A 25,556-nucleotide genomic window follows, 5' to 3' on the forward strand; every position below is an offset into this window, starting at 1 on the left:
CCCTGGTAAACACATACGCACGTAAGCAGCGCATGCAATCAAAAAACAATTAGCTCAAGCGCTCTCTCCCCGGACTCAGATGTACCTTAGAGCTCACGAGGCTGAACACGGGCGCCTGTACGTTAATGACATGCGTACTTTGCAGATGGAAATGCGGCTGCTAAGCAACGTGATACTGTTGAAAGACAATCTTCGTGACTAAAGGCCCTGTTCACACGGAAACGCTGTAACCGCTTTCGATCCAGATTCTAGTATTGAAAATCATAATACCGATAGGTCTACGTATAAATTGTGAGCAAATAAACAATTACGTAGTTAAGATATAAAATCAGCAAGTGTTACGTGTAGAGAATGTCATATAAGGTAACAGCTAGCATACAGGGGAAGTGCTTTCTGAAGCTGCATCAGGTGCTTTGCACCCTCACCCACCCTGCACTAAATTTCTGGGGAGATCCCTAACAATTAAAGCTAGCGCTAGCCCTTTTAGTGTATTCATGCAAAGTCCTCCAAATTACGTTGATAGGGCGATATTTTTTGGTGGTGCGCGCCAAGATTTTTTCTGGTGCGCCCAACTTTTGGGTTGGGAGCACAGTGCTCCTAAGTCAGAATGTTAGTCTGGAGCCCTGTATGTTACAGAACGGGCTTTCAACTTTCAACTTTCAACTTTTATTTGTTCAACCAGGTATCACACTCAGGCCACTCTGGCCTGTTTTTCAGGAAATCCTGGTACAAAAGCACAGACAAACACCTAACAGTTAAACAGATTCAGTTAAACAGATCTTGGGAAGGTTGTTCTGCAGATAGTCGTCCGCGAAGCCGAGGATCTGCGCCATGGCCTCCAGGGCCAGGATGTCTACCTTGGTGTCCAGGGCGGACTGGCGGGAGTAGTTCTGTACCGGGAAGATGTGCGTCTCCGACGGACCGAACTTCCCGCTCACCTCCTCCACCTGCCGGGGTCGATAAGGCAACACCAATTTAGTTTGTTACGTCGATGAAGGTTAGACATCCAGGTAATACGATATGCCAAAAAGCAGTTCCTCAGGCATTTGGATATGATTTTGGAAATGGTCAGACGTTTCAGCTAGTATCCACTAGCTTTTGTCAGTGACTGAGAGACCAGAGGAGAAATGCAGGTTTATAAGCACAAACTATTGATTGATATGCAAATACGTAAAGACAATTTTTTAAAAATAAATCAGAGGCTTGTCTTGTCTCCTCTCTTCACATTTATCTGCCATCCAAGTTCCAGCATGGAAACAGACATATTTGCCTATTTTCGGCATGTTGACCACTGTCAAAGGGCAACAAATTTTCTTGTTGTTTTTCTTTCAAAGTCAGGCGAAAGTTAATGCGTGCTCTGATGCCATCATAGAATTACTTGCTTCGGCCTTAGGAACAACTAGCTGTGGTTATTTATCCCAATTTTTTAGCACCATATTTTCTTTTAGTCTAAAAACGTGCTAGTCACAACAAAAACTTTTAGCATGAAAACTTTTTTACATTAGAATACATTACGGTGCTAAATAATTGGGATAAATAATCAGATCTGAACAACTTAACGCACCTTCTCCAGAACGAACTTACTGCGGAACACCAGGGAGAGATCATCGGCCACGTGTTCGCACGCTTTGTCGACCTTAGTCAGCAAGATCACGGTGGGTATTTCTGGAAAAAAACATCCGTATAGTCAGGACCCTGATGGTTACAGTTAACACCGTCACGGCACTGCATCTCGTCAAGGCAAGTAATTTTCTACTCAGCTTCTCTCATGGTTTAAAAGTTTCAGTCAAAGAGAATAATAACTAATACGACCAAGTGCACTTTGCCAGAGCGTCAGAATTGAGTTAATCATAAATACACAATACCGAGCAGGTTCGTTGTGTTGGAAAGACATTTGAAACTTCTATGATGTCTTCTTAAACGTTTTGCATGCAGTGTTCGGAGGTTTCACAAAAAAGAGTTACATGAAATTCTCACGAACCTGACGCCATTGCCACGTACGGGCATCCTTGACCCGAACTGTTGAAGAAATCTAGCCTGGTTACCAAACCTGTTATAGCTCCTCTCTGCAAATATTTGCGGAGGGGGTATAGGACCAGGGAGCTATAATTATAATAGGTTTGGTAACCAGGCTAGAAGAAATCAGTGTCTTACCCCGATCCAGTGCCTTCCTATAGATGGCCTTGAGCTTGTCCACGGTGTCCTGTGGCATGACGCTGATGTTGCCGGCGTCCATGACCAGCACCACACAGTGAGTGCGGTCCTTTAGACTGGTCGTGCTCTTGAAGCCAGGGGTGGCCGGGGTGATTCTAACGTCCGCATGAAACTGTTTGTGTGTTTGAGTGTTTTTGTTTGGGGAAACAAACAATATTCAACAAACGAGACTATGCATGCTATGAACTCGTTTAGTTGTCATTGTCATTCTCAGTGAAAAAGTAGAATATATAACAGTTATATATAGTAGATAGACATTCTGCTGCAGTGCCAAGAAAAGCCGCAAGGGGGTCAAAAATCCAATCATTTCCTCTATATAGAAGAACTTTATTGCACGATAATTGCACATGGTACAATGTATGGCAACAAGTATTGAACAAAGTGCAAAAAGGGTAAAGAATAAAACCTAATATAGAATAAAACTTAATATGAAGACCTTAACAGATACCAAGTTTTATGACAATCCATCCCTAGCGTCTAGAGGTATCGTGCTAAACCGCGCGCACACACACACACACACACACACACACACACACACACACACACACACACACACACACACACACACACACACACACACACACACACACACACACACACACACACACACACACACACACACACACACACACACACACACACACACACACACACACACACACACGAATGTGAAGATGAGTCACCAGGTGATACCTACCTGGTAGCCGTCCGGTACGTTGCCGTCTATGAGGTAGGACACGTCGTCCAGGTGCAGGCCGGTACTGGCGTCCTCCAGCCCCATGGTGTCACACAGCCGGAAACACAGGGCCTCGCCATCCGGACCTGCCCGCACCTCATAGGGACGGTACTGATGGTGACAAGATAGGTTGCAATCATGTTTACCGAAGGAAAACATATTGTTATTGCTGTTTCCTCTTCTTCTTCTTCAAACCAATAAGGTCGGTGACCTGAACCTGACGTCTGTCACCATGGTAACTAGTGTTAGGTTACATATCATGTTGCAATTTTATATCAGGAGGGATTTAGACTCCTGTCTGACCATATATGTGAATGTGTTTGAGTAAGAATCAACAGAGAAGACCATATGCGAAGGAAACATTATTCCTTATAGACAATATTTGAGACTAGTACTGTAGACAGTATTTGAGACTGTAGACAGTTTTGACCTTGCAAGATGTTTCCCTCTTATTCGGATGTGATACAGTAAATAATCGAGGTGACTGGACCAGAAAGATCTGTTATACGATATATATATGTGTCTTCCCCTTGGTGCACTGAGTGTAAAATCTTTATACCTTTTTAGTAAGACTGGTTGCCTGATTCCCGGTCATTGCCTGTGCGGACACGCGGCCTTTGTAGATGGAGTTGATGGTGTTGAGGAAGCTGGACTTCCCAGCGCCGACCTGGCCGTACAGCTGGATATTTATCTGGCTCACGGATGAATTGCTCGGCGGTTTGTACCCAGCTACATGCTGCTTCCGTCGCTCTCGTTCTCTGAGGATGAACAGTGTTGTTGTTGCTCTTACTTTAAAAGGTCAAATCTGCACTGATGTGATTGGACCCATAATTTTACTGGGGGCTTACAGAATAATAATGTTTACCGAAGGAAAACATATTGTTTTTGCTGTTTCCTCTTCTTCTCCAAATCAAAAAGGTCAAGGACCTGAACCAGACTGTCTGTTACCATGGTAACAGGTGTTGGGTTACATAATTTTATAGCAGAAGGAATTTAGACTCCTGTCTGACCTTACGTGAAACTTTGAGCAGAACATATGCTAAGGTATTCATTATACATTTGCTTTGCAAACGTTACGTTTCTAGTTCGTCCTGTGCTTTAAAACGCTGTTACAGGTGTAATTACTATGTCTACTTTCATCAGAAAGTGACGTTACAGCTGTAGCACCAACCGTAGTCTGTATAGTTATAAAGAAAGATAACATAATCATGCCGGAGACTCATGTAAGACATATCATTATCAGGTTCAGAAACAGCATTAATTGAAGAAGTCCCGCTTACTCGTCATTCCACAGGACATTCTGCAGCCGCCAGTCTTTCCCCTCAGGCAGTAACTTTTCTGAGTCCGCCATCTCTAGCCTAGGTTAAAAACACAGTCTAGTCAATACAAGTGCGAAATCTGCGTCCTTCTAGTAGGGAATTCACATTAGAATCAAATCCCAAATCAACATTTTTTTTAGAAAGCCTTCACTCAGCAATGCAACATACAAAAGCAATGCGGTGCTTTTCCACGATAAAACAGGTGCGCAACTAGGGTAATCTACCCATGCCACATACTTCCGTCCACATTTCTCATAAGCGGAGTGTGCCTTAACCTACGGGATTTTCATCAAATTATAACGTTTGTGGCAAGGGTCACAATCATTGATAGAACACAGGGTGAAGAAGAACTGTATATGTTAACCACAGTCATTGGGATACAAATCGTGTGCATCCACCCACAAACTACGCAACTTCACATCGCCCATGGCCACAGGGCAATTGCTCAACATGACTCACGTTGGAACATGGTTGACACCACTGGTTGACAACATGTTGACACGACACAGTCTGAAACACCACGCACTGATGATACTGACTCTATTGAAGCAAATAAAGGTTTAGGCTTTGGCTTACTTTTGACGTTCGATGCGTTTCTGGGAATTTTTTTTACTGGTATCTTTGTTTTGGCAAATGTATACTACCTGGCCAATTTGATACTGTCTTGCAGCCATCAAAAGATCTGCTTGGAGATTACTACTTGACACATAAGAAACAGTCCATGGGGGTATAATACGTGCTTCATTTCTTTGTTTGTTGATGGAAGTAACTACTTGTCAACTGAAATTGGTATGAGGTTTCCCAGTAAATTGTTAAGCGATAAAACTTGATGTAGGCTGCTGCTACGCTCTTCCTCATGCCAATCCGAACTCCAATCACACACAGACGAACAAGACCAATGTCTGTCCTAATTCCATGTATTTCTCAGGTTTCTAAAGCTTGCCAACTGCCAGTCAAGTATGCCCTAACATCACAAAATACGTTCCAATAAGGTTGCTTGCGCCATAAGTATAGTACAGCAACAAAACACACTCTCCAAGCAGAGGCTGACGGGGGAGATCGTTACCTTTTTATGTACAATGTATACTAGTATATGGCCCTTTTTATTTTGTAGCTACCCCCACCAATCGTGGGTGGCAAATTGGACCCTCTCTGGCCAATTAATATTGTCATTTTGCCACCCTAGGATCTGCTTGGAGATTAACAACACACGCAATACACAAAATATGGAACACACAAAATATCGTTTTCTTCATAGATCAGTGAAGTTGCATCCTGTAGTACATGAATGTACCTACCTGATCTACTATACAGGTCGCGTCTGTTGGAGTTCTTGAACAGAAGAGCTCGTGTGAGACTTAAAAAAGCGTGTGGGGGTTCTTGAGACTTCAAGGATGTGAAAGTGAAAGCAGAATTGGCGTTATTCCAGATGACTCATTACGAGGTTGTGACCGGCACTTGCCGCAAAGCATCATGCATTGGACTTTGTACACGAACGTACTGTAAGTGTGCACACATCACAGTTGCACGCAAGGGGCCTCAACCAGCTTCATATGGAGAAATACACAGAATAGCTGTTCAAAAAATCAAAACTAAAAAAAAAACTAGAAAGGTAACGTTTGCAAAGCAAATGTATAATGTTTACCATATGGTCTGCTCTGTTAATTCTTACTCAAACACATTCACATATTTGGTGACAGGAGTCTAAATCCCTTCTGCTATAAAATTTCAACATGAGGTAACCCAACACCAGTTACCATCGCGAGAGACAGTCTGGTCATTAAAAAACTTACCACTTTGATCAAGCTTATAGACAAGCAAGAAAGCAAGCTTTAGTCCTATGGGGCATACTCATTGTTTGAATCGTTGACGCACTTTTACTGTTAACTAGAAAGGCCGACATTTGCTCAGGAGCAAACGTAGCATGGCTTCACCACATTCCCCATACCAAACATCCCCCTCCCACACAAATGGATTGTTCTTAAGTCACCCTTGTTCAAAATGTGAAATGTTCCAACAGTCTATACCCCCATGCAGTAATGGAATCTTCCAATGCCTTTTGCTGTTGGAACATGTAGATTGACAGGATCCATGCCACCCTATATCTGCTTGGAGGCCAAGCCACTTTGTATCTGCTCGAAAATACCCATGCCACCATGTATCTGCTTGGAGATTACAGAGGTCATCAGGTCGTTTGGTTCCCAAAGTTGAATACGTTCAATGAAGTGACAGGCGTAGAGTGAGAAACACAAAGAAAAAGATTGTTTTTCATCTATATAAATATGATAAGAAGTGATATACATGTCTAACTAAAAACACAACAGTTGACTTGGATACCATTGGATACTACATGTAGTAGCTAACATCCTATACATCATTGGTAAGGACTTATATTTGCCTGATGCAAACTGTTGATTTTCAAGATTAAAAAAAGTTTACGTCCCACATTGCAAGAAAGTGTGAGAAACATACTAAAAACAATTAAATGCAGTTCAGCTGTCAATATGCTCTAGCCTGAGCAGGTATTTAATGTACTAGTATTAATTCAATTAGTCCAGCACCCAATCAGCAACAAGATTACAACTGCTATACCATCTTGAAAGCTTCATGCCTATTGGCAGTTGCTCTCTGCATTCCTTACTGATGAGTCATTGCTATAAGGTAAGTAAACTTCACTATTCGGCATAGAAAGTCAAAAAGTCTCAAATTATACAAGTTAAGGGGAGAGTATGCTAACAATTATGATGAATTGTTGTTAGTAGATATATAAAGCATACCTAGACCAAATTTCAGATGATTTTAGTGTAATACCAGGTCTCCAAGACCACATACATTGTAGGGGTGAAGCCATAAAAAAAACTTCCCACTTTGATGAAGCTTATAGACAAGCAGGAAAGCAAGCTTTAGTCCTATGGGGCATACTCATGTTGTGTCCATTATATATGTCAGAGGATATAAGATAGAGGTTTTTACTACATGTATTAACATATGAAATGGTTTGAATCATTGACGCACTTTTACTGTTGATATTTTTAACTGACAGAACGTTGACAAAATTGTTTTTAATTAACAAAATGTTAAATCAACACAATTCAGTTGAGTTCAAGACTGCCAAGTTGATTGAATCTTTTTTCTTTACTCCCGAGCAAGATGCAAACCTTCAACACCCCATCCCTTTTGACTACATGTACTAGTAGTAGTAAATGTTCTTCTGTCCTACAAAACAGCCACACATTTCTTCAAAAATACTCGTGTTTTATTGATGATAAAACTCAATACTACACAAACAATGCAACATGGAATGGCTGTGAAGAAAGGGTTGAGAAATTCTGGACAACAAAATCTACAAAAAATCCTCCCACATGTAATTCTTTTGACCTATAAAGTTCATTAGAAACGTAAAACTCTAATTGTTACATCCTTGAATGTATGTTCATCTGTAGGCCGAGGCTTGAATGGGTCCTTTGTACACAATGTTTTCATGTAGTTACTAACAGTGATCGAGAGAAGGGTTTAACACCACAGAATGACCCCCCTCTCCCCATCATGTATCCCATACCTGTTTCTGTATCATCCCTCAATTACCTCAAACATTTACAATCCATGGGATGAAACAATGTCTTCTTGTCTGGAGTGCAACTGTTCTGGTATACTGTGCATTATTGGCAAGGATTCTTACTGCTATATGATAGCAGATACGGTAATAAAATCATCAACAACATGTGTACATAAACGAAAGGTTGGTTCTTCACATTATCTACATGTATATCAGGGAAATACTGTTTAATAAATAAATCTTTACAAAATCAATGAAGCAAGAGTGTGAATTGTAAAGTGTTTTTTTTTGTACCAGACAAATTGCTAACAACATATTTTCATGTTTCCTTATTTGTTTGGTGTGTGAAACTATCTTTAATGTATTTGGAACTAGACTGGAATGTAGTGCTACATCATTTGTACGTTTGTCACCAGGTATGATACGTTACCTACATGTGCCTTGCTTGACAATGATTTGAACTTAGAAGTATACCTGCCAATTCTACACACAAAAATAAATCATCTGTAGTACGTCACTGTCAAGCCTAACAGACCCTGGTTCAAAACAACATACTAACACTAGATATTTGAAGTGAAAATGAGCATCGGGCCTTCCTTTGGTACACGGGCAGTCAGGTTTTACAAGGGCATGTTCAGCAGATATTCTTGAGTGACATTTCGACAGCTATGCTTCAGCTTGTGTTGTATAATTGTACGGAGGACAAGCTGTATATACAGATAACGTCAAATCCACGTCAGTGCTACATGTACATGGCAGGAATGAGTCTGTTATATACGTCACAATCATCGTATAGTGGCGTTTTCTTTGCGTCTGCAAGCCCCAGAGAAGTCATTTCATTTTCTGCCCAGCATCCCATGGTTGCATGAAGTCTGTTTTTTGATAAATGTTGTTTTATTGAAACTTTGGCCCATTCCTGCTTGGGTAAAAACAAAATTCCAGCAAATACTTAACTGATGAACACATCTAAAGCACTTGTCAGGAAAAGTTTTGTCCTTTCGTCATGTAGGGCTTTATGTCAAAGATGGAAACTGGGAAGTACCCTTTACAGTTTGGTAGTAGATCTATGGTGTGGTGGCATTTTTTATTGAGCCCTAGCCCTGATAACCTTGCTGGTACCCCTGGTTGAACCCCCCGTAGCCCTGGGGAGGGGGAGGCTGCTGTGCGGGGGGGCGGGGGTACGGCTGGAACCTTTGTTGCCCCTGGCCCTGCGGTCCTGGACCTTGCGGGTAGTTGCCATATTGATTCTGTGGTGGGCCCTGTTGTCCGTAGTTCTGTTGAGGAGGAGACCCATACCCGGGCTGCCCTTGCTGGTTATAACCAGGTGCCTGATTCTGGTTGGGGTACTGTTGTTGTTGTGGAGGTGGCGGTGTCTGCTGTGGGTAGTTCGGCTGCTGCTGGCCATATGGCTGTTGTCCTAGACACATGAAAAAAAAGAATGACCGGGCACTTAGTAAATCCTGAAATGGACAACTAAATGTACCCAACCCCCACACCGCCTGTGTGGTACCTTTCCACCAATTACACTGCACGAAAAAGGTGGCCAACAGAGTGAAAAATAACATGAAGAAAAGCCTGTTTCTCACTAACAAGAAAGTCAAAAGTCACAAAAAAGACAGGCACGCCACATTTATTAGAACTGAAATGAACAAACAAAAGTAACATTTAGTGAAGGAAGTTTATATATATCAGAGGAACTTGCCCAAGGCAAGGTAGGTGGGAGGGTCAAAGTTCATGTCTTCCTGAAACAAGAATGTTTTATGAAATGTACATGTGAGGTGCTCAACTCTCTTCTTCAACTTTCCTGTCGTCAAAATGTCTGCACCTCAACATGGTGAACTGTAGCCTGGAAATGAACAAGACTGGAACGGAAAATGTTTTTCGGTCCCAAGCTACGTTGCACCATGGCAGGTCAGTTACAAGACCTTCCACGTGCTGAATGAAAGTTTTGAAAGCTGTCCATCATAAAATACAGTTTGCCTCTATAAATTTGTACGTTGATAATCAATACAGATTTTGCATTATAAATGTGAACAGGAAATGTAAAATCAATTTTCAATGTCGTCAAGCAATAAATTTGGTTACTTTTTTATTCACATCGCATGATGGACAGCTCTGATTAAAATTCTGGTGTGGAAAAAATCTTTCCATGCCATCAACATTAGACAGAGTTGACCGTACAGCATGAAAATTGCCATTCGTTCCGTACAGTTTGATTTAAACAATAGTCCCCCCATTACTGATTCTATTCAAGCATTACCCAAGAAGACCAGTCAGTAAGTTCTCGGCCATTTGATATGCTTGAATGGTAAGATCCATGCTGTAAATGTCAACTACTTCCAGGAGAAACCTTTAGTGTTAGCTGACTTGTCCTCCCAACTCCTGTCCTGTGGGCCATGTTATCAGGCAGACCAGACCATTATGTGCATCGCCGCTTTAACGATTTAGGAGCACACCCGTAGGAATTCATCTTCATTCCTGGGCAGCAAAAATCAGATTTGTATTTCTTACAGCAGCTTTTGCCCTTGTATGAAATATTCAGAGCCAGATACCTCGTATTTCACCATTTCAATCAATAGCCAAGGCTTTACCGTGTGGCTAATTTTAGTGTGATTGGAGAGATGTGTATACATGTACAGCATCTCAAATTGTATGGTCTGAAGAGCCATATGTATCCACAATAGGATGTGTGTTTGTGAACGTGATCTTCATAATGGTCTGACCTGGGGTAGGCCACAGCTGCAAGAAGACATCACACAATTACACAGGGGGATCTGTGACCTTCAGGGGGAATTAGGGCCTTTTGTACCATGCACTTGTGCAGCAGGTGGGACTGACAGAAAATCACAACTTGGCTTTGATTTGTTACTGTCAAACTTGTTACTGAGGAAGTGAAGTTTGCTGACTTTGGTTTACACAGAGATGAGTTATATCCCTGAGCATACAAAACAGGCTAAAACGGTACTTCAATTGCTCTGAGAGACAGCCTTGAGTTAGAAGAAATAATTTGGACCCCACATGAAAACAACTGTGTAAACCAGTAGTGGACTAGGCGGAAAATTCACTTTAGGAAAAGTTTAGATTCCTCAAGAGGGAGAGGACGGAAAAGGTAACCCTAGTTCGAGTTGTCATGTATCTGCTGCATGCAAACGTTTTAAAGGTGACTGCAAGCTAAGTCACTCAAGTACTGAATGTGAGAGGAGGTTGGCAGTGTGCTCCTGAGAGTCTTTAAAAAAAAAGTCTTTTTATGCTGAATCAGCACCTAACTAATTACCGGTAGGTTACATATTGTACATGGTTATCTGCCCTAATTCCACAGGTTAGAGACATGCCACATAATGACTTATGTTGCACTAAGCCATTTTTCTACACTCCTAGCTTCCAAAGCGAGCTACAAAGTCAACAGTTTGAATATTAGAAGTGTGCTTTTGAATCAGTAGAATATTCAATACTGATGTGATTCTTCAAACATTAGATTGAATTTTTAAGCATTCAAGTTTTTTTTGTTTGTAGAACTGAACATTTAGAATATTAAATTTTTGTCTGCAGCAGCGTGTTATTGTTATTAAACAGTTTAGGTTATGTAAAGTAGCAAGTACATAATGTAAAACAGCTGCTGACAACATTTGGTATAGCTCCAGTCTCTCATTTAATCCCCAGCCAATGTCTGATCTGAGCCCTCTCCTTTAATCTTAGGAAACATCTAGGTGTCTGGTGAGTACTGAATGTGAGAGAAGGTTGGCAGTGTGCTCCTGAGAGCGTGCACGGTCAATCAGAAGGTAGCAAGTCTCCTCTAAGCATTTGTGCACTGCAAGCAAGACCTGGCAGTGAGACACATACCACCATCGTGATAATACTGTCCCATGTCCTGTTGGTTATTGAATTGTGGCTGGTCCTGAGGACTACTGTAATAGTCCTGCTGGTTGGGCCCTGGCACGGGCGGGGCGGGCCCGTACTGATCGTACGAGTCATAACCTGTCGCCAAAACAAAAGTGAACACATTTAGTAGTTCTTCGTCACCAGGTTGTGTGAGTAGTACTATCTCATACCACACGCACTGAAAATCCAGGTTTCCTACCAGTTCAGTAAGCATTTGCTTAGCAACCTGTTCCATCTGAGATGTGAAAAAAATAATCATAGTAGATCATCAAAGGAAGCTTATTGGGTACAGTTCATTTCAGAGATCAGGCAGAAAAGGCTCGAGTATGAAATGATTCAAACCAAAATCATACCTAAGAACAGTTCTAGAAGGAGACAAAATGCAAAAGAAGTGTGAAAGCAGTTTGCTAGAGTGAAAGGGTCACCATTGCTGAGATGTTGCCAATACATGTTAGGGCATGGTCACATTCACATTGCTAAAGAGCAGTAATAGTACTAATACAGTGTTTTCAGCAAAAACAATTTTTGATGGTCCAAACGACGTTTGAACAATATTGTGCAAGATGTGCAGTTTTCCTCAGAAGTGACCCTAAGCCTGAAAAAGGTCAAAGGTGAGGAGTGACACTTTTGCAGGTACAACATTGGGCTGTTCCAATAATTTTCCATGTGGGGACGACAAACATATTTCAGTCTTCAACAAAAGCAGATTCAATCTGTCTGCTTCAGAAGTTTTTTTATCAATCTTTTACCCCATGGTAATCGTTGGAACTGCTCTTGGTACATGTAGGTGAAAGGGAAGAGATTCTACCTCTGAAAAATATCATCCAAAATCAATTATAATAGAAACATAAGAAAAGAGGACAAAAAACAGGATATAATCAGTATGAGCATAAATCTGAAGAACACATGCATGGTCTAGTAACCAGGTGTATAAAAACACTGACCTGGATTCAGATGTATTGTTGTGCAATCAACGAAGTAAAGTTTACATTGGGATGAGCACACACAAAAAAGCACTACTAAACACAATATTGCAACAATCTACAGTACGAGAATGGTAATTTGAAAATAGTCCAGAAAGTATTTCTACAAAGCTTACAATTTAGCAGTAGTGCAGGGCTAACAAATAATGCTGACAGGATATGAAATGAATATATTGTGTAACTTATAATCTTTTCAATTTCAATGGAATGATGTAATCTCCCTGAAACTGCCTCTCGATTTTAAAGTAATTCTTGTTACATGTACTTTAATATTAGGAGAAATAGTGTATATAAAAACTCAACAAGAGAAGAATATAGATACTAGGGAAACATTCTTGGTTATGATTAATAAGAATGGTGGCTCTCAGAGAGCTTGACGGATGAATTTTTCCATAATGTCACCGACTTAAGCATAAAATATGGCTCAAGCACAAAAACATGGTGTTGAGGCCTTCTTTGCTATATCTATCTTAGTTTGGCATTACAACTAAAAACAAATCTTCATTGAATAAAGTTTCGATGCCCGGCTGTTATACCTCCTGAAAACATCTTCAGTGTGTATTTATCTCCATTTGGCATTACAACTGGCTAAATCTTGCATCCCCTGACTGCAAGATAAATGCGTCCAATTTGTTACTTTGGTAGTTCAATGACTGTTTTGAGTTTGATTGTGATGCATGTGTCTGAACCTATATCTGTATCTGTATCACCGGTATAAATTACTATAACCGCCTTTTGGCATAAAACACCAGCCAAAACCTGGTACAAAAAATTAGCATCTGTCTGTGTTGCATCTGAAACATCTGCCGTGAGCTAAGAAATGATCAGTTTTGCAGATAATGAAGTAATAAGAATCAATCTGTTTCTGTTATGTAATAGGTGCAAATGGGACATGAGAGTTTTTAGTCATTACTAGTATCCTGATTGTATTTCCAGTGCTTGAAATATCACCTGCATATGCAGGTAGGAGCAGATAGGATTGGATATGTATTTCTCATGTTATCCTGCACAGGTACATGTACAGTTTGCAGGTAATTTTGAGTGCTAAAAAATATGTTTCATGCTTATTCGTGCTATACACGTAAAAGTTAGTATATCTGTATCAGCATCTGTATCAGTATAGCCGGTATAACCGCTCCTCGGCGTAACACACCATCTAGTATAGGAGGTAGTATAGGTAGGTTAAACTAAGGACTAGCACCTGCCTGCTAATTATGAAGCTTTTTTTTTGTTTGTTCATGCACACGAATTCAAAAAAGTCTCGTGGCAACAGACAATTGAGGTACAAAGTTTCAGTTTTTAATGTTGTTACCGGTATATTTTCTATCTATTATGTGTTAGCATGTGAAATGTACATCTAATACAGTACTATACACATATGTATACAACATGTTAAAATGTAGTGTAGTGTCAAGTGTGTAAATGGCAGACAGTGAGGGTACCTTGCTGCTGTGGGGGCCTTTGGTACTGTGGCGGCATCTGTCGCTGTCCCATCATGCCGTTGGGTTGGCTGTTGGGTGGCGGCTGGTTACCCATCATGCTCTGCTGGCTCATGGGTGGCTGTTGGGAGTTGTACCCCCCCTGGGGAGGGCCGGACGGTCCCATGTTGTACTGAGAGGTGGGGGGCTGTCCCTGCTGCTGAGCCTGGGACTGGGGCATCCCTTGCGGGGGCATTCCTATGTTGAAACAAAATAACAACAATTACATCAGCATGAAAGTTCATCTGAGTTGGTAAATTACATTATGAAAAACTTAAACTGTTTTCCAACTCAAAATTTGACTCACCAGAAATTTTCGACTGAATCACTCAGTCTTCCTCAGCTATTTGACCCAAATGCTGTGGACACGTGATTTTTCCCACGTGTGACGTCAGCAAAGGGTCAAAGGCCATATACATCAGGGCACTTCAACCATCGCTCAACCGGGATAGGGGGCGATATCGACTTCAGACAACCTTTGACCCTTTGCTGACGTCACACGTGGGAAAAATCACGTGTCCACAGCATTTGGGTCAGATAGCTGAGGAAGACTGAGTGATTCAGTCGAAAATTTCTGGTAAGTCAAATTTTGAGTTGGAAAACAGTTTAAGTTTTTCATAACAACAATTACGTCTACCTCCAATCTTATAAACTGAGGCAACACCAATTTAATTTCTTCATTCTTCAGAGTAGCCGCATGTTTGAGGAGAGGGACACCTTAAGCACATCAAAGAACCCACCACACTTATTGAGTAGAGTCCATCCCATTATTGTGAGAAGATCAAACCAATCAGTCTTAGTATTTCACAGCTTGAACTGAATGTACAGAATTGTTGTTATAGTAACTTATACCTTTACTGGGGCATAAAGCACTAACAAGTAACGAAGTGCATGGCTTACACTGTTACAGCATCCTGGCAACTTGTATAACCAGGTTAGGAACAATTATTCTTACAAATCCCTTCAGCTCATGGGAGGATGGAACCTGGCCAAAACCATTACACAAGCGGCGACCATGATGGGTACTAGGCTGGAAGCCTGGCGCCACATCCTTAGAATCCATTACTGTGGACAGTTATTAATCACTACAAACTACAGCAAGGAATACCCATCCGTCATTTAGAGAGGTCCTTAAATACATAGAGTAGTACTACAAGCCAAGGATGAGCCAATATCAACTTGAGACCATCCGTAGCCAATGCTTCTGTAAAGGCACACAATCATGTATATACATGTGTAATATCAGCCATGACTAAATTACTAAGTTCTGAAGTTTGTACAACTTACAAGGAAGGATTTAAAACTGTTACGCATGACAAAGTTCTTTAAGCGTAGGAGCTTTCAGCTACTGAAGTTTGTACTTTCAAAATCGGGTTTTAACTCTGGAAAACATTTCTCCCACTGAAAGAGGAATGACATTGACTCAATCTATCCGTTTGAAATAACCCTGACAGCTTCCCATAAAAATGGGTTGCCCTGAAGTCAAGCTACATGTCGGATGTGACCTGACCTTCAGATACATGTGTACAGGTCATTCCAAGCATCTATTATAGGTTTGATCCTTTCTTGTTATGTAACCTGTGTGCATCGTCCTCTATATAATGCCAGCTAGCAATTTCACCTCACCTGGATTATAGCATGCAAGTTTCAAGGATACATACATTGTACAAGGCTAACTGTGGCAATTTAACCATATTCTTGCCGGGGTAATGCTACATTGGAGCAGTGGCATCTGTTTTTTGCATACATGTATACCATACAGGTTCAGCATTGCGGGTTGTTACACCTTTTTACCAGCAATTTGCGACAAGTGCCCAGAGCAATTCACGTTGACACCACATAAATGGTTTAATGTCGCAGACCAAATTCGAGATTACATGTGTTGGTCGGAAAATATGGGGGGGGGGGGTAATTTGGGTGCATTAGTTCATTTTCATTTAAACGTGCGTGGCTAAGTACTTCTGCTTAGGCCCAGCATAACTCTACTGTCCATGGCTCTATAGCATGCCTCAATGCAGTCAGACTAGTACTAGTGGGACTGCTGCTATAGAAGTGAGATTTAGTCGCACTTAAAGTGTCAAATTTTTTTATATCATGACTGACAATATCAGAATGCGAAAAGCCTCTTCCGGGGAATCTTATATATATATCTTTTTCCCATTATCACGCAAATCCCCCAAAACAGCTCCTAACTATTTGTACCATACCTCAGTTCACAACAGCTACTGTACATGTACAGCACATGTCAAATCAAGCTGTCAGGCTCATGATATATAGCGAGAGTGTCTCTTGCACAAAGATGGCAGAAGAATAAAGATAGGATAGGATTTAGGGCACAAAAGAAGTCATTTCTCACACTCACGACCTATCACATGTATCTTCGTGATCCTGACAAGTTGACAAATCTCATTGAGTGTACTTAGATATTAGCTAGATGGGTCACGACTGCGATTCAATCCATGGGGTGTCTTGCAATATCCTGGCTGTGCATGTAAAGCTGTCCTGATATCAGTGAGTAAAGCGGGCCTTAGTCAGGCTTCACTCTGTCCCAGCTTCCTAAAACTTCCTGTTATACACATATCACCAACACAGGGCTCGAAATTCATTTTGGATAATAGGTGCACTGGCGCAACCAACCTAAAAAATTGGGAGCACAACATTTTTTGGGGTGCACCATATAAATAGAATGTCAGCAAAAACTAATTATGTTTAATTTCTAAATAAATGTACAGTACTATAACAATGATTTTATTATTTTTGTACCCCTTCAATAATATGCTGTATATTACTATACATGTACATTTAACATCTTTACATAGTAAACCTACGATAACATTTGGGTGCACCAGTTTACCCACAGAAAAAAATTGTGTGCGCAGCTCCAAATTTTGGTGCACATGCACACAGTATATTGAGCCCTTCCAACACCTAACATCTATCTGTCTTGATATGGGGACTGTGAGCCAACATGTAGTAACAGTTACTCATCTACCATCTCTGAGACATTTAAAGTAGCCCACACATAACAGTGACTTATTCCTGGAAAATTGGATTGCTACGAAAGGCTCTGCAGGGAATACCAAGTATCAACCACAAAACCATGATGCCATTTTATGTTAAGCTATAACATTCCAGCACGTTACCTTGTACTAAAAACCTTGGAGGCAGTATACTGTAAAAACATCAATAATGAAAAGGCTATTCAAAGCTTTCTATTACCCTTGAATGGCAATGTTTTATCACAGACAGTTTCAATTTACTCTTATGGCTCACATTCTGTCCCATTACAATCACAGTGCAAGATTATGTACTTGTATGCAAAAAGTGCCTATAAGTAAAAAAAGAATATACATTTTACATGTATTTATATGCTTTCCCATGATCACTTAGATGACGCATATAGAATCTTTCATAATTCACACAGATTATGAATATTGAAAGATCCTATCATCTAATTAGTGAAGTAAATTATCATTAACTTCAGCAGTAGAGAGTTGGAGGATGATAAAAAGAAGAGTAAGAGTATTCTATTACATTTTATCATGGACTATATATAGCTGGCTTACATAACATTTTATTACAGTATGAATATTTATTGAGGTGTCCTTAAAGTTAAGATTTGGGGCACCAGCAAATCTCCTGTCAGCTGTCCATGGAGGTTTAATCAAAGTTAGATAGGAAACAAGGAAAGTGTGACAGCAAAAAGTATTGACGTAAATTCAATAAGAAAGTGATTATTGCAGTTGCAGCATTTTATGCACTTTAACAACCAACCACCCATTCAACCAACCAACCAACCACCAACCAACCAACAACCCAACCAACCAACCATTCAACCAACCATTCAACCAACCAACCAACCAACCATTCAACCAACTTACCAGCCAACCAACCAACCAACCAACCAACCATTCAACCAACCATTCAACCAACCTACCAGCCAACCAACCAACCAACCAGTCAACCAACCATTCAACCATTCAACCAACCAACCAATATTTCTGTCCGTTTGAATCCAACATGATTCAGCCTAACTGTACTACACTTTGCACAATTTTACATGCAGTTACTGTGACTATCTACCTAACTTTACATGTACATCCAACAAGAACATGTAACGTTACTTCAAATAGCAACATGTAGTAGGGCCATTCTTTACACATAGTTCTCACTAGGCTGTTTGAGCGTAGGGGCCCCCTACGCTGTGATTTTGACCCCCTACGCTGTGATTTAGCCCCCTACACTGTGTTTCAACCAGCGTAGGGGTGGTTTTGGGGGGCAGAAGCTTCATTAATCTTTAAAAAAATGAAAATATAACTTAAGAAAGAAGCTATAACAGAGGGAAAACAAAATCTGTCACCCAATAAACAATAAATAGTGTCTTAAGTGGTTAATATGAGTTACAAAATATTTGGGGGAGAATATCAGGCCCATGTTTTGGGGACTCGGTGCGTGACTCGCGCCGCAGAAAGTTGCCCTTCTATACCTGACCCCTACGCTGTGAAAAAATCCTGGTGAGAACCCTGTTTACATATGTTATAGAAGCCAGTGACTGGCCAGATACAGAATTTGCCTAGTCCAATAATGTGTCATGGTTATGTTGGGTATAAAATCATCTTTATCCCATATTAGTAGGACAAACATTATAACATTGCACCACCAGCACCCAGGGCTCTTAGTCTTTACTGCAGCCAGGACTGAATACCTTTTATGATCTCCAAGAAATGCTTGTGACTGGTCACTTCAATGTTATTCCCTTGACAAACATATAACAAGTGTCCATTATTGCAAAAATGTAGACCGTCACAAAGAACAGTCACCGGTAAATTTAACATGCATGTAAAAACATCCTCACAATGGCACAATGAAATACTATCACAGTATCAGTCACACATTGTGTAAAATGAAACATGCCAAATTGCACCATCACACAATATTGTAGGTAATTGATCAATGGTTTATGATATCCCATCCACAATTTTACACACAAGCCAGACACTTCACACCTATTGTAAAAATACCTTGCTGCATATTCTGCATATTGTTGGGAGGTCCTTGTGCCATTGGTCCCCTACTGTAACTATTCTGGTTCCCCATTGGCTGCTGGGGTGTACCGAATGTGTTACCACCCTGGTTTCCCATTGGCTGCTGTTGTGATGTGGGCATGACTACGGTAGAATGGAGATTGTACATTTTTACTACTCTACATTTTGAGAGTGATGACCACAATATCATTCCCTCACACTGCCATTCATGACTCTGCTCACATACATTGTATCTCATTCAGAGACCACAGAAATATCATGATAAACATTTCTATCATAGTACTGTTCCTGTGCCCCCAAAATAACAACTGCAACAAGAACATGACCTGAAGGGTAGAGCAATGTTGCTAAATAGCCACATTTGGACATGTATCATAGAGTACCAAATATACATTCAAGTTGGTACCTCTAATAGCTACTCACCACCTAAGTTTCAGATGAACATGTTACTTTTGGTATAAATGCTGTTCAGTGTCGTCTTGTTCTTGGCACACACTGTACAGAATCACATTGTGAAACACATTTTGAACTTTTATGTAATTACCAAAGTCAGTAAAGAGAAACAAAGATATTATATTTGTACTTGGAACAGGTATATTCTGAAAGGGGAGGGGGCTACATGATTGAGATAGATAGAGGCAGGAGATGTTGAAAACAATGCTCCTATAATCACAATTTCAGTCATATTTCCATCCTTTGCACATGTTGCATTGACATTGCATTGAGTCCACCTTGATTTTTCCCTTCTATCACTACCACACACCTTGGTTCATGCCATTTGGGGAGGAATGTCCCATTGGTCCTCTAACGCTGTAACTATTCTGGCTCCCCATTGGCTGTTGTCCCGGGGGTGGACTGAATGTGTTTACACCTTGTCCTCCCATTGGTAGTGGTTGTGAGACTGGTGGAGACATGGCATGATGGTCATGAAGATACCTCATCTTCTGAATATTGCTCCTTACCACATATACAATTGTTACAAACATTAGAAATAATAGATGGCAGACTTCGCCCCCTCAGGCAGTGACTGTCCACTTGCAACACACTAAACTGCAGGAATACTAATGATGAACCAAAAACAGTACCGGTGCTCCACTCTCTTGGAATGAAGAAAATATGGCTACTGTACAATACATTCAATAGCAGACACTGAATCTCCATGTATATGATGTATTTCATACTCCAGTAATCCACATTCCCAAATAGTCATGACTTTCTTTATCCCATGATTTTAACCTATAGTGTACATGTAGCTAACAGTGCTAGCTGTTGTAGTTGTTTTGCTTCAGTGTGGATTTTTAAAAAATACTGTCATCTAGGTCCCCCTAAAGATAGCTGGCATAACAGCAGACATTAAAAGAAACACACACAACTTTCAAGTTATACCCTTTTCTTAAACATAACTTGGGGTCAGAATTTCCTATCAAATATAACATTCTTTGTTGATTTTCCCAGTGAGCTCTGCTTAAAAGTATGATCTATTTTTACAGATGGCTGAGAGAACGTGAAAAAAGTATTCTGCCCGACAACAGTTGTTAAACCCCAACAGATACCACAGTGATTTAGACAGAAACCCTGATGATCACATAACCTGAGAACAGGCTCGCTGGCACTGCTGGAAAAAAATGTTCAGCCAAATTTGTTTAGCCATTCACACACACAAACACTTATTACACACACACAGACACGCATGCACACGCACACACACATTCATACACACGCACACACACATACACACACAGTCATACACACACACATACAGAGGCATTCTGCAGTGGTGGAGCAACATGCTTCCACTGGTGCAATAAAATCAATATATCAGGCTGGTTAACATCTTAGCATTAAACCTCCCAACTTCCAGAAATACTCTTTTCAAGAAATAAAAAATCAAGTTGGACTACAAAATATTTTAAGCAACATCACACACTTCTGCATTCATCCTCTTCCTCTCACCAACAGGGCTTGAAATACCCACCCATAATTTGCATAAACATTTTTGACATTGCAATTTGCAAAAGAAATGTCAGGCTTAGTTTCATGAATCAAATATTTCAGAAAACAGAGAAAAAATGAAAGTATTTCCAGCCCTGCACCTATAAGGACCACATGACGACTAGTAGGTGCTCGGTACACACCTTGCTGCCCGTTGGTAAGTCTGTGAGCGGGCGGCATCCTTATCAACTTTCCCAGAACGTTCCCCACGTTCTGCTGTACGACACCTGTACTCCCCACTGACACAGACTGGGGCGGTATGCCTGGCTGTGAGCTGGGGTTTGGCTTTGTGGCTGGGAAGGTGGGCAGAACTCAAATTACATGCAAGTCCAAACACAAAGAAACTACTCTACATAAGGGAGAGGGGAATCACAGGGGAAAAGGCTCCACCCCAGAGGTGCTGCCAAAAAGAAAGATCAGACTTGAAAAATGGAAAAGGAAGGAGTGATGATGGATGGAATAATGAGAGAAAAGAAGGAAAAGAAAACTTCATAAAACAGAAGAATGGAGAAAAGCCCAGAAATACAATTGGTACAGAATATCAGAACAATTCAAATTAATGTCACTAAAGGTGTGTTTACTAAGATATTCAGATCTGTTGTAGAATCATACTATGTATGAATGAATCAAAAGGAATAAACAAAAAGTAAAATTAATATCTAAATAAGCTTCATTAAAAAATAAAGAAGAATATAGGAGTAGAAAAGAACTTGCCCACCATTTGGATTGCAAACATTAAGGAAGAAAATGATAGTGTCCAAAAATGGACTTAAGTTAAGGAAATAAAAGTGTACAATGCCAGAACACAAATTATGGTTGCAATCCAAATTTCGCCACAAATTCTGACGAAAACCCCAGACCACATGTGTGAACTAACAGCTGGGAAACCTTTTTTTTTGCCAAAAGCCTACTACATTTCACCAAACCACTGCTCATTAGCATAGTTTTCATCCACACACCACAGTTTCACATGCATACATATTCATAGGACATCCATATATGGCACATACCAGTTGGAGGAGCTTGTCCCATTGGTCCACGGTTATAATTATTCATACCCTGCTGGTTCTGGTTGGATGTTGACATGGGTGGGTTGTACCCTGGCTGGTTGCCATAGCTACTAGCTGGTGGCATTTGGCTTGGCTGGTTGTGATTTGGCCCCTGGTTATTACCTGAGTGAGTCAAAATCATACATACACATAAGATCATAACTGTTTGTTTACGTTTACGGAAAGTTTTTCCATGACAGGACAACAAACATACAGCTATAGGATACAAAAGTTACTTCAATCAACCAACATTATTGAAAAATATCAGTACAATGCGAATCTATATGAAGTTGAGTGGCTTTCAGTTGTAGTTTTTCTTTGGCTCGGTCAACAGCAAACAATTAATATAGGACATATTCATATTGTACCTGGCATGAAATTATTACTGGCTGAAGACACTGGTCCTGGTGTAGAGGAGGGGGGTACCATGGGCGGTCCTCCCTGGTTCCCTGACATTTCACCCCCCTGCGGAGGAGGCATGGACCCCTGGGGCCCCATGTTCCCCCCCTGGGAGGCAGGAGGGGGTGGTCCGTTCATGGATGATGGCGGCATGCCTCCAGGATTTGGTGAAGGGTTCTGGTTCGGCGTCTACCAATAGAGGACAAGCTCAGTGAGGACACCTAGCAACCACTTGAAAAACTGCAAGCTAAGCAATGATGATGGCTAATAATAATATCATTACTTGACATTAGCACAGAAAGGCATATACATGTACATCAGCATAATGAAAGAGTAGTTCAAGAGTAAAGATAAATTATTTGTTTGTTTATTAATGAAATACTAAATTGTTCTGCTGACCACTTTTCAGAATGATCTGAATCAGATAAAATATAACATACCAGTTACATGTTTCGAGTCCTTTAGACATCCATATAGATTACCAAAAAAATTACACAGACCAGCACATCAAATTGCCCCCTATCTGACCTGTAGAAGTGACTGTAGGTTCATGTTGGAGTCTGCTATTGTTGCTAAGTACACCAGGTTCCTGTGTAGGATCTGTTGGTACCTGTAATAATGTACATTGCATGAGAGTGAAGCACTGTTGACACACCTGCTGCACTGATAACACATACATGTATATAACTGACATTTCTTACTACAATACCTAGCCTAATGTGGGGTCGTGTGGTGTAGCTGCAGAGTGTGCGACTCGGAACCAAGAAGTCCCGGGTTCGAGTCCTGACATGCCACCGATCCTGTGCCCTTGGGAAAGGCACTTTACACGACTTTCCTCACTTAGCTCAGGTGTAAATGAGTATTGTCCTGTCATGTATTTGTCCCGTGTTGGTGGCGGCATTAATATAAGTTGAAAAAACTTGAGTGTGCCGTCACCACGTCTGGTGATTATAATATATGTCGGAATAAAAAAAATATCTAGCCACAATTGTTACAACATTATATTGTTAAATAAGAATATGAACATGCAGCTGCCAAGCCAGTGTTCCTGCCATTTGACGGAATTTTACCACTGATTGCGACGAAATGTTTTGCCCAATCTGTCATCTTTGATTAACAAAAATCGGCGTTTTAAGATATGGAGAAAGATGTCATCTAACTAAGCTTAGTCTATCAGCCAAATTTCGTCTATGTGTGCAAAGACATTCTACTATGTCTTCTCTTTTACAAGTCAACAAAAAAGTGTGTTCATTTTTTTTCAGGAAGAGATATGTATGTGTGCACATCATGCTTTCATAGTCTTGTGTACCGCATGCTAGTTAGTATGACCTACTGGAACTGCTATAATTTGAACTACAGGAACAACAAAGACATGTTGAGGTACTGTACTCACTGGGCACATTCTGCTGCCTTGCCTTTGTTCTGGTAGTCCACAATACACTGGATCAGTTGGTTGTTCTCATCCAACAACTGAAAAGAAAGAAAATATGTTGCATGTCATATACTTGTGTTCTTCATAGTGTCCTTAGTAAGTCATAGTCTAATGAATGATGTTGCATTAGAATGGAAATAATCAGAGGCATATTAATTAATTTAAGGTCATTTAAGAAATAAGATATCTTAATGGGTTGATTTTGCAAATCTTGTGAACCAAAGAAACGACATATGTTTGGCTGGTACACATGTATCAATAGCACACACTTTGCACGCGCCATTTACGAATCCAATAGTCGCGAGTGAATTGCCCAAAGCTAAGTGCACGAGTGATATTCTGATAACACGCTATTCATCCAGAACGTAACCACCCATAAATTAACAATGCCCCCTCTTCAAATTAGGGGGCACTAAACAAATCTCACGAGCGTGTGAGAAGTCAAATAGTCTTCCGTGGCGGGAAATACAAGATCGCTCTGGAGAAGCCGCATCAACACATCAACAGCACGTGGACGTGTGTGTGAAATCCATTGTTTTCGTGTCTATTTCATCAACACATGAAAACGACTTCAGTCATGGCGCATCGACCACCAAAACGACCCAAAATTCATCTCCTCCCGATCCTATTACAGGGTACACTAGGGCGCTGTGTGTCCTACCTTTTGGATAGATGCCTGGTTGGGCCATTCCTTAGGCCGCTGGCGGTGCGAGACGAACGCTACTGACATCGTTGAGCTTTGCAGGACCTGGGAAAATGAGACATGGGCATCTACAACAACAAAGGCTTTCCCTCTCTTCTTCCTCAGCGAGGTATTGCAGTCAGCTCCGCAGTTCGGTCAGCCACGATGGAAGAGCCACACTCCTATTGGTCAATGCTATATAATCGACACAATCCCATTGGTCGATCAAAAACAGTAACGGGGTGCAATAGTTTCGCCTGCAATAGCGGTTTCGCTGGTGTGGGGAGGGCTACCGACGTCTTTGCCTCGATTTTAGGTGCAAAAACGTCAGCTTTTACAACTATATTTACTGCATTTCTGTGGCTATAAGCTCTGGGGACCAGGAAAGGCACCGCACAGATTTGAGTGGATTTTAGCTCTGGGGAACTACCGCCAAAACATCACGTTATATGGCTAAAAGTATACTAGTATTATATTCAAGGAGATTTAAAATCTTGTATATTTAACCAAGGACAGTATAATGTCCTTGATTTAACCTTCTACGACGTACTGAATTTTGCATTGTGCAGTTATTAGTTTGCCCATAGATCTCCATGGTTTGCCGCACCCGAGTCTGTACTCCACGTAAATGTACGGCTCCGTACAGGTGATATTGGCATGGTTCTTTTACCTGTGGACCAGGTAAGGCTCCGTACAGGTGATATTGGCATGGTTCTTTTACCTGGGGACCAGGTAAGGCTCCATACAGGTGATATTGGCATGGTTCTTTTATCTGTGGACCAGGTAAGGCTC

At 40.9% G+C, this 25,556-nt stretch overlaps 2 protein-coding genes and 1 long non-coding RNA gene across 9 annotated transcripts; all 3 read right to left on the reverse strand.

Annotated features, from left to right (window-relative positions):
- Nucleotides 1-691: 691 nt before the first annotated feature.
- Nucleotides 692-3,986, reverse strand: LOC109473400 (interferon-induced protein 44-like). The gene is made up of 6 exons (XM_019773259.1): nt 3,961-3,986; nt 3,510-3,708; nt 2,912-3,061; nt 2,155-2,326; nt 1,565-1,665; nt 692-947 (listed from the first exon to the last, which is right to left on the reverse strand). Exons 1-6 carry the CDS (start codon nt 3,984-3,986, stop codon nt 756-758), a joined length of 840 nt encoding a protein of 279 aa, XP_019628818.1. The 3' UTR covers nt 692-755.
- Nucleotides 3,987-4,230: 244 nt separating this feature from the next.
- LOC109473580 lies at nt 4,231-5,697 on the reverse strand. The gene is made up of 2 exons (XR_002140429.1): nt 5,568-5,697; nt 4,231-4,308 (listed from the first exon to the last, which is right to left on the reverse strand). It is a non-coding gene; the product is annotated as an uncharacterized LOC109473580 (long non-coding RNA).
- A 1,810-nt stretch (nt 5,698-7,507) lies between these two features.
- On the reverse strand, nt 7,508-24,885 carry LOC109473556 (protein SSXT-like). Of its 7 annotated transcripts, XM_019773445.1 has the most exons (11): nt 24,744-24,885; nt 24,044-24,120; nt 23,179-23,260; nt 22,620-22,839; nt 22,213-22,374; nt 21,346-21,495; nt 19,974-20,111; nt 19,187-19,333; nt 14,130-14,363; nt 11,666-11,800; nt 7,508-9,242 (listed from the first exon to the last, which is right to left on the reverse strand). In XM_019773445.1, exons 1-11 carry the CDS (start codon nt 24,810-24,812, stop codon nt 8,920-8,922), a joined length of 1,737 nt encoding a protein of 578 aa, XP_019629004.1. In that variant the 5' UTR covers nt 24,813-24,885; the 3' UTR covers nt 7,508-8,919. The 7 variants fall into 7 exon arrangements, with proteins under 7 accessions (XP_019629004.1, XP_019629007.1, XP_019629006.1 ...); XM_019773448.1 differs by lacking the exon at nt 21,346-21,495; XM_019773447.1 differs by lacking the exon at nt 19,974-20,111.
- Between the last annotated feature and the right edge of the window lie 671 nt (nt 24,886-25,556).

This window comes from Branchiostoma belcheri, unplaced genomic scaffold (genome assembly GCF_001625305.1).
Source record: "Branchiostoma belcheri isolate BF01 breed outbred unplaced genomic scaffold, Haploidv18h27 scaffold3, whole genome shotgun sequence".
Lineage (NCBI taxonomy): Eukaryota > Metazoa > Chordata > Leptocardii > Amphioxiformes > Branchiostomatidae > Branchiostoma > Branchiostoma belcheri.